This window comes from Eutrigla gurnardus (assembly GCF_963514095.1).
Source record: "Eutrigla gurnardus genome assembly, chromosome: 15".
In the NCBI taxonomy this organism is placed as follows: domain Eukaryota; kingdom Metazoa; phylum Chordata; class Actinopteri; order Perciformes; family Triglidae; genus Eutrigla; species Eutrigla gurnardus.
The window spans coordinates 21,011,307-21,025,685 of record NC_139938.1 but is presented as its reverse complement, the minus strand read 5'-3'; the positions used below and the strand labels follow the sequence as shown (position 1 = coordinate 21,025,685).

At 41.8% G+C, this 14,379-nt stretch overlaps 2 protein-coding genes across 2 annotated transcripts; both read left to right on the top strand.

Annotated features, from left to right (window-relative positions):
• Positions 1 to 3,899: 3,899 nt before the first annotated feature.
• Positions 3,900 to 4,818, top strand: LOC311025340 (odorant receptor 131-2-like; the record flags this gene model as incomplete). The annotated part of the gene is made up of 1 exon (XM_084028192.1): positions 3,900 to 4,818. The coding sequence occupies exon 1, from the start codon at positions 3,904 to 3,906 to the stop codon at positions 4,816 to 4,818; it is 915 nt and encodes a 304-aa protein (XP_083884318.1). The 5' UTR covers positions 3,900 to 3,903.
• Positions 4,819 to 13,166: 8,348 nt separating this feature from the next.
• LOC311025278 (odorant receptor 131-2-like) lies at positions 13,167 to 14,081 on the top strand (the record flags this gene model as incomplete). Its single annotated transcript, XM_084028129.1, has 1 exon — positions 13,167 to 14,081. One exon carries the CDS (start codon positions 13,167 to 13,169, stop codon positions 14,079 to 14,081), a length of 915 nt encoding a protein of 304 aa, XP_083884255.1.
• Between the last annotated feature and the right edge of the window lie 298 nt (positions 14,082 to 14,379).

Here is a 14,379-nt window from a genome sequence, read left to right as displayed (position 1 = left end):
TTTAAATGGCGGTGTTTATGAGTGGAAACCGGATGGCGGTCTCCAGCGGATGTAGTTAGTGGACCAATCACAGCCAATGCCACTGCATTGGTGTTGCGTTGGTGTTGCGTCACCTCAACGCACGTCTAGGATTTTTGGGAGGTACACGTCAGGCCCTTGCGTTGGACGTAAGGGGGGTCCTCAAGGACGTAAGGGGTCCGCAAGCCCCCTTGCGTTGTGTCGACGCGGAAGCATAACTTGGGCTTTACTCTCATTAAAGAGATACTATATTGATTTGGGACACAGGTAAATAACTTAACATTTTAAACAGAAAATGAATGAAAGCATTTTATTTGATATATATATATGATATTAAATGTCTATGTGTTTTAAATCAATTATTACAAAATAATAAAATGTGGTCTCATCTTGCAACAGTAACATTCTTTCTGGAATATTTATAAGCTCAACATAATACATTGAAGTTAATTTGTTGCCTTAATATCTTAACACGTTCAAGAAACATGTTCTCGGGAATAAAGCATAGCATTACTGGTCAAATTTTATCCAAAATGAAATCAAATTATGTCAATCAGTAACCATACTTGTTTGGCGAGTCCCATTTTTTTTGTTTGCACCTCCTATTGTTTGTGCTATACAAATAAAGTTGACTTAATTTATTTTATTATGCACTACCTTAAAATATGTACTCCGATTCCAGCTCGCGGCGAAGTTGCGCGTCTCTCCACGGATAACAGGCTGCCGAGGCGCGAGACCTCAGAAATTTTAAATAATTTTTAGACGCATTGTATTAGCAGTGGATAGATATGAAAAACAGGAGAGAGAGAGGGAGATGTTTTGGTCCGAGAGGCTGAGTTTCCGTTACGCGTGCAATCCGCCTTTGATCTGACGTCAGATGTGACGGTAAAATCTATATAAATATAAATTCACGTGTTTATTCAATTAGTTGCGGTCAGCCAAACTTCCACTCAGCCAGCTGTAATTCGCCTTGAATGAATGGACTTTATTTGCGCCTTGCGCCTTACGCCAAGAGTAGACTAGGTTGGAGCTGGCGGGCTTTTGGCTATGTCTCGGCGAGGCTTTTTGCCATGAAACTTCCGCTGCACCAAGCTGAATCAGTGACGCCTCCCCCTACTGCGCCGCCACACCCATCTTGGCGCAGGCGAACCACCAAACTGCCAAACTGACCGTGCGCAAGGCTTCGGGGGTCGAAACTTGCATTACGCCGGCTCCGCCACCCTGCGCCACCCTGTGCTGCGCCACGAAACTAGGGCCCATTGTCACGGCGGGAAACAGATATAGCTTGTTTCAAGTGTCTGCAGAGTACAATGAAGTTGAGGAAATGTACAATCCAGAGCTCTGGACAGAAGGTTCTGTTCTGAGGCGATATTATGACCAGGCAAAGCGGACGGGTCGGAGGCTAGCACAATTAGGTCTCTCTCTGCATCACTCAGTGCAAGAGTAGCGATTGAGGCTGCGGCCACACTGCTCAATTAAACTTTATGCAGGTTGGATCATATAACTGTCATGGGCTATGTCTGGGCAACAACGCAGGAGACAAAGCACAACGTGCTGTAGTTGACAAGCTGCTGAAAAGTTCTGACATTTTATGTCTACAAGAAACTTTTTTTTTTATCTAAACAGGACCTAGGAAATTTGAACTCTTTCAGTGACAATTTCCATGGGGCTGGTGAGTCCACTACTGATATCTATAGGAATAGTGAGAGGAAGGATAGCAGGGGGCTTGGCCACCATTTGGCACAAAAAGCTGGACACTATGATACATTTCATTAGGCTTGAAGCTGACTGGTGTTTTGTTGCACAGATAAGAATGAATAACGAAGAGTTAACCATCCTCAATGTGTACACACCATATGAGACACAACAAAATGAAGATGAATACTTGAATAGACTTGCCTATAATTCTTTTATTTCTGACAATCTGTCCACAAATAACTATAAAGTAAATGATGACCTGTCAGACAAAGGTTCCTTGTTTTTGAATCATATCCATCAGTTTTGTGATGATAATAATCTTGCACTATCTAGCCAAAAGCTCATACCTGCAGAAAGCTACTCTTACATAAGTGAGGTACTGCTGATGCTCGTGCTATTTTAATATCAATGGATATTGTATATGAGGCATCCATGTCTGAGCATGTCCCTTTTGTCATGTTACTTGATTGTGCTCACAAATGAAGATGTGATGTTATACTATGGAAGAACAGATGGTCTTTTAGGTGATGTATATCTACCCAGAGATGCAAATTTGGGCTCTGATGTGAATTGTAATGATAGCTCTCACTGTAAGGACCTCTGTAAGTATAATTGTATTCTAGGAGCTAAGTATGAGGCCACTAGGCCATGCTTTACTTACTCTAATAAGAGTCAGCGCATCATGCCAGGGTGGAATTAGCATGTGGATTCTCATCATGCTGAAGCTAAGAATGCATACAAGGCCTGGGTCCTGGCAGGTAGGGCCAGAGAGGGGCCTGTCTTGGTTGGCAACACCCTGGTAAATCATCTTATGTATGCTGATGATTTAGCTAGCTTTTCTCCTAGCAGTGCTGGATTTCAACAGATGCTGAATATACAGTACTGAGTATGGTGTCAAATATGTCAAATACATGCATGCTATTTTAATCTGTAGGGCAAGCTTTAACTGTAAGCCACAAAAGTAAATGTCTGGGTCACATCATCACAGATCAAATGTGATGATGATAACATTAGGCAGCGCCACATGTTATATGCACAAGCTAACATGCTGGTTAGGAAATTCCACTAGTGCTCAGATAATGTAAAGATGAGCCTGTTTAAGGTATACTGTACTCCTCAGTATACTGCCCCCTTGTGGACCAAGTTTAAAAAGTCTAGCCTCCCGAAATTTCAAGTTGCCTATGATGATACTGCTCAAAAAACCAAGGTGGATCAGTGCAAGTGAACTATTCTGTATGGTAGGAGTCAACACAATTCATGCACTGTTGATAAATTTGATGTACAAATGTATCTGCTGACTGAATGGTTCATGACATTTTATTATTATGCTGATGTCAAATCCTGGACTGCGATACCAGTCACCCCATGTGGAAACACTGGCATAATTGTCTTTTTTAATTGTGTTTGTGTATGTGTTGCTGTATGTATTTGTATGTGTAATGGACCATGAGTCTGGCAATTAAAGTTGATTGATTGACTGATTGAATGTGACTGAATCTCATGTCCATGTTTTACAGTCGTTAAAAGGTATTTAGCTTAAAGGAGTTTTGTTAGCTGGTGCTATTTTAATTGGAGGTACCATTTGTTTAAAAATGATAAGTTTTCATAGACAAAATAAATTACATACGAACCACAAAATCCTGACTAATTATATATTCCTAATTTTTCTTCCTAAATCAGAAAACCACTCGTGTCATATCCACAAAGAGAAATATGATGACATGGACTAGGGTATAGAGAAATACATTTGAAACGATTACATCACCCATTACAGATCCAGTTGCCATGTTAATTGTGTGATGATATCACGTGAAGTGGGTGTGAGGATTGAGTTCTTAAAATGCATGTGATGCCAGACAAACCCTGCAGACCAGTTCTGTTCACGTGGAGTCAGGTATGGCATCCAACATGTTAATCGTCACTGGGTAAATTAATGCATGTGGGTCACTTTCTGTTTTGCATGTGAACTCAATAGACATCACTGTGAAAACAATGGAATTTTTACTGAGGATGCAATTTGTGCAAGATTCATTTTGTTTCTGTGTTGTACTTAAATTAGGATCCAATAGAGTTGGAAGGTCTGAAATGCTAATTCAGGTCATTGAAATGTGGATAGAAAGATGCTCATCTCAATTTCAAGTGGCTCCCATAATTGGTTATACTATGTTGTATGAAACTTCATTTCAGATGAACATCACTGTTGAACCGCCGAAACGGGGAATACTGGAAATTATGTTGTTTTCTGCTCCAATTACAGTGCCATGCTGTGTGTTTCTCTTAATTAACGGGATCATGTTATTCACTTTGAGGAGTAAATTGGTGTTTCGTGAGACCTCCCGTTACATTCTTTTGTTTAACCTCCTTTGTGCAGACACCATACAGATGGCACTGAGCCAATTACTTTACCTACTGTCTGCTTGTAGAATAACACTGACATATCCAGTATGTGGTGTTTTTGCCATGCTTGCTGATCTCACAAATGTAGTCTCCCCTCTCACGCTGGCGGTGATGTCTCTGGAGAGATATGTGGCCGTGTGCTACCCACTGAGACATGCTACCATTATTACCATCAGAAACACAGCACTGGCTATTATTGTGATTTGGGCCTTCAGCTCGCTAAATATACTCATACAAGTTATTTTAATGTTAGATTACCCATTTCAGGACATGGTGAGTCTGCAGATGAATGATTTTTGTACCAAGGAAAGAATACTTCTTGGCCAAATGTCTGATGATTATGAAAAGGTGTACACTTCAATTGTGTTTGTATCAGCTAGTGTGGCAGTCACTTCCTCTTTTGTTGCTGTGATGATAGCAGCCAGGTCAGCCTCCACAGACAAAGCTTCAGCTTGTAAGGCTCGTAACACACTGCTGCTGCATTTGTTGCAGCTGGCCCTCAGTCTCTGTTCAACTTTATACAGCCCCTTGGTTACTGCCATCTCAAAAACCACTGACAGGTTATCAATGGTACGAATCCAAAGTATGCTTTATGTGTGTTTCATCCTTTTCCCCAGATGTCTGAGTGCTCTCATCTATGGCATCAAAGACAAGGCCATCAGATCTAACTTCATGTATCATCTATGTTGTTCAATAAAACTGTAGTTCTCAAAAATGCGTAGGTGTTTTATAGTAATAATTGAAATATAGCAAAATATGTGTGGACATTTTTGTTTGCCATGTTAAATGTGTTTTTTTACTGTTCGGAATTTTAAAAAAGGGGGGTGTTTGATATTCATATGTACAAATATTTCTGTTGCAAACATGGGAAGGAACAAAAGTCAAGGAACTCAATAAACAACATCTTCAATTAGTGTAAATGTACTGTCTATAAACAGGTCCTTTAAGGCTTGGTTTTTGTTTGATATTCAACAGTCGGTGTGATTTAAATTCATGTTAATGTAAATATTCTTGAGTGTTTAATTTGTAATTTTATCCGCTATTAAACCGAATATGAACTTCACATGTTTCAAGTATTTACATAGTATATACCATATTTTAATGTGACCTCAACCCAAGATAATTACATGCAGGTTTATATGAATCGAGAACTGTACCAGTTTTTGCATTTCTTTAAAATCTCATTGAAATGGTAGTTAGTCATCAATAACCACAAATTTTGGGTTAGAAATGACACGAAAGCGCAGTACTTATTTTTAACTATTTGACCTATCATCAGACCCAGCTGTGGACAAAAGGCTGTTCCATCATTAATCTATTCCTACTTACCTGCAACCCACTTTCTCTAACCTGACGTATCTTTAATTTCAGGTTGTAAGAGATTAAACCACAGCAGTGAATCAAGATAAAGATCAGAGGAACCAGATAAGTTTCCAGCAATATATAAGTAATAAGGTGCATTACTGGCTCAATTTATTCTAAATTATTTCATATTAGCTGTATCAGCTACGATACTTAATTTTCCATCAACCATATTCAAATATTTCTAATTGGTTGTTGAGCCGATTCTTACCATATTTTATTAAATCAAAAGTAATCAAAGGTTTTTTTATAATATCATCATAAGATATTTGACAATGAGAGTATCACTGGAATACAATACCCATAACAAGCTGTTTATGAATAGTTCAAAGAATATATTTTCACTCAGATTTTTTTGGATTCTATTTTCACTTTTATACTGTTTATGTATTTATACTATTTAAGCCAAATTTCTAGTAGCTTAAAAGTGGTACACTTTTATTGTCCATATAAAATGTATTGTCTTGAAGTACGAACCACAAAATCCTGAAAGTTAAGATCCACATACATTATTCCTAATTAGAATAATGCTCTTGTCATGTTCACAAAGGGAAATAGGAGGACATGGATTAGGGAATGGAGAAATAACTTGGAAACGATTACATCACCCATTACTGCTTGTTTACACATTCAGTTGCCATGTTTGTGTGATGATATCATGCAAAGTGGGTGTGATGATTTAGCTGTTTAGATGCATGGGGGGACAACTAAACCCTGCAGACGAGCTATGCTCATATGGAGTCAGGCAACATGCTAGCCGTCAGCCCTGGGAAAATGAATGTGGATACATGTCTGTTGTCAGACTTGGGCATGGAGGGAGGACTCAGATGCAGGGCAGTAGCAGTAAAAAAAGGCTTTTATTCGTAACACAAAAAGTATTAACACAAAATCACTCCACCGGGAGGAAACAAAACGAGGCTACAAACAAAACTACAAAAATACCAACTTAACTTAACGTGACGTGGAAGGTGACATGGAAGGTGACGTGGAACGTGACGTGACGAGAAACAGGAACAAACTGGCACAAGACAAGGGGAGACGCAGACTTAAATACACAGAGGGATAACGAGCAACAGGTGACAACAATCAGGGACCAGGGATGACATAAGACCAGGGAACACATGAGGAAGGGCAAGTGACCTGAAACGAGAAGGGAGTTATTTTCAAAATAAAACAGGAAATGACAAGACAAAACCCCAAGACAAGACATTACCACACCGGCATGACAGTACCCCCCCCTTAAGGGACAGATCCCAGATGTCCCTAGGGTCCATGATACGTAGGGCGGGTGGAGGGGGCCAGGAGGCAGGGCTCAGGAGGCTGGGCATGAGGGCGACCTAGCGGACGGGACCGCTCAGGAGGCCGGGCGTGAGGGCGACCTAGCGGGCGGGACCGCTCAGGAGGCCGGGCGTTAGGGCGACCTAGCGGGCGGGACGGCTCAGGAGGCCGGGCGTGAGGGCGACCTAGCGGGCGGGACCGCTCAGGAGGCCGGGCGTGAGGGCCGGACCGCCGACTGAAGACCACTGGCAGGTGTCGACCGGACCGCCGACTGAAGACCACTGGCAGGTGTCGACCGGAACGCCGACTGAAGGCTAATGGCAGGTGTCGGCCGAGCCGCCGACTGAAGACCACAGGCCGAGACAAGGGCTGTGACCGAGGCGTGGGCTGGATGCTTGGCTGTGGCTAAGGCCTGGGCTGGATGCTTGGCTGTGGCTAAGGCCTGGGCTGGATGCTTGGCTGTGGCTAAGGCCTGGGCTGGATGCTTGGCTGTGGCTAAGGCCTGGGCTGGATGCTTGGCTGTGGCTAAGGCCTGGGCGGGATGCTTGGCTGTGGCTAAGGCCTGGGCTGGAGGCTTGGCTGTGGCTGAGGCCTGGACTGGAGGCTTGGCTGTGGCTGAGGATGGCTGGAGCTCAGGGGTTAGGAGGAAGCCCCTGACCCAGGCAGGCAATGAGCCCCTGAGCCACGGGCTGGCGGAAACCAGCTCCCTGGCCCTCGCCAGGGCCGACTGCCTCTCCTCCTCTCCCTCAGCATGCCGGTGCTCGGCCTGGAGACACTGGAGTCTATAGGTAGCCTCCCGGAGCTCATGCGTTGAGCCTCGGCGAGGCTTTTTGCCATGAAACTTCCGCTGCACCAAGCTGAATCTGTGACGCCTCCCCCTACTGCGCCGCCACACCCATCTTGGCGCTCATCATGCTGAAGCTAAGAATGCATATAAGGCCTGGGTCCTGGCAGGTAGGGCCAGAGAGGGGCCTGTCTTGGTTGGCAACACCCTGGTAAATCATCTTATGTATGCTTATGTATGCTGATGATTTAGCTAGCTTTTCTTGTGTGATGATATCATGCAAAGTGGGTGTGATGATTTAGCTGTTTAGATGCATGGGGGGACAACTTAACCCTGCAGACCAGCTATGCCCATATGGAGTCAGGCATTGCATACAACATGCTAGCCGTCAGCCCTGGGAAAATGAATGTGGATACATGTCTGTATTGCATGTGAACTCAAAAGACATCACTGCAATTAAACAATGGGATAGTTTTATTTTTCGAAGAATGCAAATTGAGTGGGATTCATTTTGTTGCTGTTATAATTAAATCACAATATTAATGGGGTTTGAACATCTTACATAATAAATACAGATTATTCAAATTGATTCAAAGTGGTTGAAAATATATCCCATCTCAAATTCATGTGGCTCCCATCAATGTCTATTTTATTGTATGAAACTTAATTTCAGATGAACATCACTGTTGAACAGCAGAAATGGGAAACATTGGAAATGATGTTGTTTTCTGCTCCAATTACATTGACATGCTGTGTGTTTCTCTTCATTAACGGGATCATGCTATTCACTTTGAGGAGTAAATTGGTGTTTCGTGAGACCTCCCGTTACATTCTTCTGTTTAACCTCCTTTGTGCAGACACCATGCAGATGGCACTGAGCCAATTTCTTTACCTACTGTCTGCTTGTAGAATAACGCTGACATATCCTGAACTCAAAAGACATCACTGCAATTAAACAATGAGATAGTTTTATTTTTCGAAGAATGCAAATTGTGTGGGATTCATTTTGTTGCTGTTATAATTAAATCACAATATTAATGGGGTTCAGCTTGTAAGGCTCGTAACACACTGCTGCTGCATTTGTTGCAGCTGGCCCTCAGTCTCTGTTCAACTATACACAACCCTTTGGTTGCTGCCATCTCAAAAACCACTGACAGGTTATCAATGGTACGAATCCGTAGTATTTTTTATGTGTTTAACCCTTTTCCCCAGATATCTAACCGCTCTCATCTACGGCATCAGAGACCAGACCATCAGATCCGTCCTCATATATCATCTATGTTGTCGACTGAAACTGTAGGTCTCACCCCAGGCCACATTGAACTATTGAAGCATTAAGCCCTGATTATGCTTCCGCGTAGTGATCACGCAACGGCCACGCAGTTGCTGGGAGACCGCGATGGTTCTGCGTTGGGTTTACGTGTCGAAATGCAATTTAATGCCACACCGGTAAAGGGCGCTATGTTTTTTGTAAAGACTGACCGACCGACCGAGACTCTTGACGTATATCGTCGTTAGCCTCGTTATAGCCTATTTGTTTACTTTCCGGCTTTAAACATCCACAATTTTTCAGAACTTGGTGTTTTATTTCTTTGTGCAAAAGCGACAAGGTGCAAACAATAAAACAAGGTGCAAACAATAAAAGTAGCCTTTTAAAAGTTTAAATGGCGGTGTTTATGAGTGGAAACCGGATAGCGGTCTCCAGCGGATGTAGTTAGTGGACCAATCACAGCCAATGCCACTGCATTGGTGTTGCGTTGGTGTTGCGTCACCTCAACGCACGTCTAGGATTTTTGGGAGGTACACGTCAGGCCCTTGCGTTGGACGTAAGGGGGGTCCTCAAGGACGTAAGGGGTCCGCAAGCCCCCTTGCGTTGTGTCGACGCGGAAGCATAACTTGGGCTTTACTCTCATTAAAGAGATACTATATTGATTTGGGACACAGGTAAATAACTTAACATTTTAAACAGAAAATGAATGAAAGCATTTTATTTGATATATATATATGATATTAAATGTCTATGTGTTTTAAATCAATTATTACAAAATAATAAAATGTGGTCTCATCTTGCAACAGTAACATTCTTTCTGGAATATTTATAAGCTCAACATAATACATTGAAGTTAATTTGTTGCCTTAATATCTTAACACGTTCAAGAAACATGTTCTCGGGAATAAAGCATAGCATTACTGGTCAAATTTTATCCAAAATGAAATCAAATTATGTCAATCAGTAACCATACTTGTTTGGCGAGTCCCATTTTTTTTGTTTGCACCTCCTATTGTTTGTGCTATACAAATAAAGTTGACTTAATTTATTTTATTATGCACTACCTTAAAATATGTACTCCGATTCCAGCTCGCGGCGAAGTTGCGCGTCTCTCCACGGATAACAGGCTGCCGAGGCGCGAGACCTCAGACCTCAGAAATTTTAAATAATTTTTAGACGCATTTTATTAGCAGTGGATAGATATGAAAAACAGGAGAGAGAGAGGGAGATGTTTTGGTCCGAGAGGCTGAGTTTCCGTTACGCGTGCAATCCGCCTTTGATCTGACGTCAGATGTGACGGTAAAATCTATATAGATATAAATTCACGTGTTGATTCAATTAGTTGCGGTCAGCCAAACTTCCACTCCGCCAGCTGTAATTCACCTTGAATGAATGGACTTTATTTGCGCCTTGCGCCTTACGCCAAGAGTAGACTAGGTTGGAGCTGGCGGGCTTTCGAAACCCGCCTTGAATGAATGGACTTTATTTGCGCCTTGCGCCTTACGCCAAGAGTAGACTAGGTTGGAGCTGGCGGGCTTTTCACGAAACTTCCACTGCACCAAGCTGAATCTGTGACGCCTCCCCCTACTGCGCCGCCACACCCATCTTGGCGCAGGCGAACCACCAAACTGCCAAACTGACCGTGCGCAAGGCTGCGGGGGTCGAAACTTGCATTACGCCGGCTGCGCCACCCTGTGCTGCGCCACGAAACTAGGGCCCATTGTCACGGCGGGAAACAGATATAGCTTGTTTCAAGTGTCTGCAGAGTACAATGAAGTTGAGGAAATGTACAATCCAGAGCTCTGGACAGAAGGTTCTGTTCTGAGGCGATATTATGACCAGGCAAAGCGGACGGGTCGGAGGCTAGCACAATTAGGTCTCTCTCTGCATCACTCAGTGCAAGAGTATCGATTGAGGCTGCAGCCACACTGCTCAATTAAACTTTATGCAGGTTGGATCATATAACTGTCATGGGCTATGTCTGGGCAACAACGCAGGAGACAAAGCACGACGTGCTGTAGTTGACAAGCTGCTGCAAAGTTCTGACATTTTATGTCTACAAGAAACTTTTTTTTTTATTTAAACAGGACCTAGGAAATTTGAACTCTTTCAGTGACCATTTCCATGGGGCTGGTGAGTCCACTACTGATATCTATAGGAATAGTGAGAGGAAGGATAGCAGGGGGCTTGGCCACCATTTGGCACAAAAAGCTGGACACTATGATACATTTCATTAGGCTTGAAGCTGACTGGTGTTTTGTTGCACAGATAAGAATGAATAACGAAGAGTTAACCATCCTCAATGTGTACACACCATATGAGACACAACAAAATGAAGATGAATACTTGAATAGACTTGCCTATAATTCTTTTATTTCTGACAATCTGTCCACAAATAACTATAAAGTAAATGATGACCTGTCAGACAAAGGTTCCTTGTTTTTGAATCATATCCATCAGTTTTGTGATGATAATAATCTTGCACTATCTAGCCAAAAGCTCATACCTGCAGAAAGCTACTCTTACATAAGTGAGGTACTGCTGATGCTCGTGCTATTTTAATATCAATGGATATTGTATATGAGGCATCCATGTCTGAGCATGTCCCTTTTGTCATGTTACTTGATTGTGCTCACAAATGAAGATGTGATGTTATACTATGGAAGAACTGATGGTCTTTTAGGTGATGTATATCTACCCAGAGATGCAAATTTGTGCTCTGATGTGAATTGTAATGATAGCTCTCACTGTAAGGACCTCTGTAAGTATAATTGTATTCTAGGAGCTAAGTATGAGGCCACTAGGCCATGCTTTACTTACTCTAATAAGAGTCAGCGCATCATGCCAGGGTGGAATTAGCATGTGGATTCTCATCATGCTGAAGCTAAGAATGCATACAAGGCCTGGGTCCTGGCAGGTAGGGCCAGAGAGGGGCCTGTCTTGGTTGGCAACACCCTGGTAAATCATCTTATGTATGCTGATGATTTAGCTAGCTTTTCTCCTAGCAGTGCTGGATTTCAACAGATGCTGAATATACAGTACTGAGTATGGTGTCAAATATGTCAAATACATGCATGCTATTTTAATCTGTAGGGCAAGCTTTAACTGTAAGCCACAAAACTAAATGTCTGGGTCACATCATCACAGATCAAATATGATGATGATGACATTAGGCAGCGCCACATGTTATATGCACAAGCTAACATGCTGGTTAGGAAATTCCACTAATGCTCAGATAATGTAAAGATGAGCCTGTTTAAGGCATACTGTAGTCCTCAGTATACTGCCCCCTTGTGGACCAAGTTTAAAAAGTCTAGCCTCCCGAAATTCCAAGTTGCCTATGATGATACTGCTCAAAAAACCAAGGTGGATCAGTGCAAGTGAACTATTCTGTATGGTAGGAGTCAACACAATTCATGCACTGTTGAGAAATTTGATGTACAAATGTATTTGCTGACTGAATGGTTCATGATATTTTATTATTATGCTGTTGTCAAATCCTGGACTGCGATACCAGTCACCCATGTGGAAACACTGGCATAATTGTCTTTTTTAATTGTGTTTGTGTTGTCTGTGTATGTGTTGCTGTATGTATTTGTATGTGTAATGGACCATGAGTCTGGCAATTAAAGTTGATTGATTGACTGATTGAATGTGACTGAATCTCATGTCCATGTTTTACCGTCGTTAAAAGGTATTTAGCTTAAAGGAGTTTTGTTAGCTACTGCTATTTTAATTGGAGGTACCAATTGTTTAAAAATTATAAGTTTTCATAGACAAAATAAATTACATACGAACCACAAAATCCTGACTAATTATATATTCCTAATTTTTCTTCCTAAATCAGAAAACCACTCGTGTCATATCCACAAAGAGAAATATGATGACATGGACTAGGGTATAGAGAAATAAATTTGAAATGATTACATCACCCATTACAGATCCAGTTGCCATGTTAAATGTGTGATGATATCACGTGAAGTGGGTGTGAGGATTGAGTTCTTAAAATGCATGTGATGCCAGACAAACCCTGCAGACCAGTTCTGCTCACGTGGAGTCAGGTATGGCATCCAACATGTTAACCGTCACTGGGTAAATTAATGCATGTGGGTCACTTTCTGTTTTGCCTGTGAACTCAATAGACATGACTGTGAAAACAATGGGATTTTTACTTTTCTGAGAGCGCAATTTGCGCAAGATTCATTTTGTTTCTGTGTTGTACTTAAATATGGATTCAATAGAGTTGGAGGGTCTGAAATGCTATTTCAGGTAATTTAAATGTGGATAGAAAGATGCTCATCTCAATTTCAAGTGGCTCCCATAATTGGTTGTACTATGTTGTATGAAACTTCATTTCAGATGAACATCACTGTTGAACAGCAGAAACTGGGAATACTGGAAATTATGTTGTTTTCTGCTCCAATTACATTGACGTGCTGTGTGTTTCTCTTCATTAACGGGATCATGTTATTCACTTTGAGGAGTAAATTGGTGTTTTGTGAGACCTCCCGTTACATTCTTCTGTTTAACCTCCTTTGTGCAGACACCATGCAGATGGCACAGAGTCAATTACTTTACCTACTGTCTGCTTGTAGAATAACACTGACATATCCTGTATGTGGTGTTTTTGCCATGCTTGCTGCTCTCACAACTACAATCTCCCCTCTCACGCTGGTGGTGATGTCTCTGGAGAGATATGTGGCTGTGTGCTACCCACTGACACACGCTACCATTATTACCATCAGAAACACAGCACTGGCTATTATTGTGATTTGGGCATGCAGCTCACTTAATATACTCATACGAGTTATTTTAATGTTAGATTACCCATTTCAGGACATGGTGAGTCTGCAGATGAAAGATTTTTGTACCACGGAAAGAATACTTCTTGGCCGAATGTCTGATGATTATGAAAAGGTGTCCACTTCAATTGTGTTTGTATCAGCTAGTGTGACAGTCACTTCCTCTTTTGTTGCTGTGGTGATAGCAGCCAGGTCAGCCTCCACAGACAAAGCTTCAGCTTGTAAGGCTCGTAACACACTGCTGCTGCATTTGTTGCAGCTGGCCCTCAGTCTCTGTTCAACTTTATACAGCCCCTTGGTTACTGCCATCTCAAAAACCACTGACAGGTTAACAATGGTACAAATCTATAGTATGCTTTATGTGTGTTTCATCCTTTTCCCCAGATGTCTGAGTGCTCTCATCTATGGCATCAAAGACAAGGCCATCAGATCTAACTTCATGTATCATCTATGTTGTTCAATAAAACTGTAGGTCTCAAAAATGCGTAGGTGTTTTATAGTAATAATTGAAATATAGCAAAATATGTGGACATTTTTGTTTGCTATGTTGAATGTGTTTTTTACTGTTCGGAATTTAAAAAAAGGGGGGGATACAGTGTTGGTGTTTGATATTCATATGTACAAATACTTCTGTTGCAAACATGGGAAGGAACAAAAGTCAAGGAACTCAATAAACAACATCTTCAATTAGTGTAAATGTACTGTCTATAAACAGGTCCTTTAAGGCTTGGTTTTTGTTTGATATTCAACAGTCGGTGTGATTTAAATTC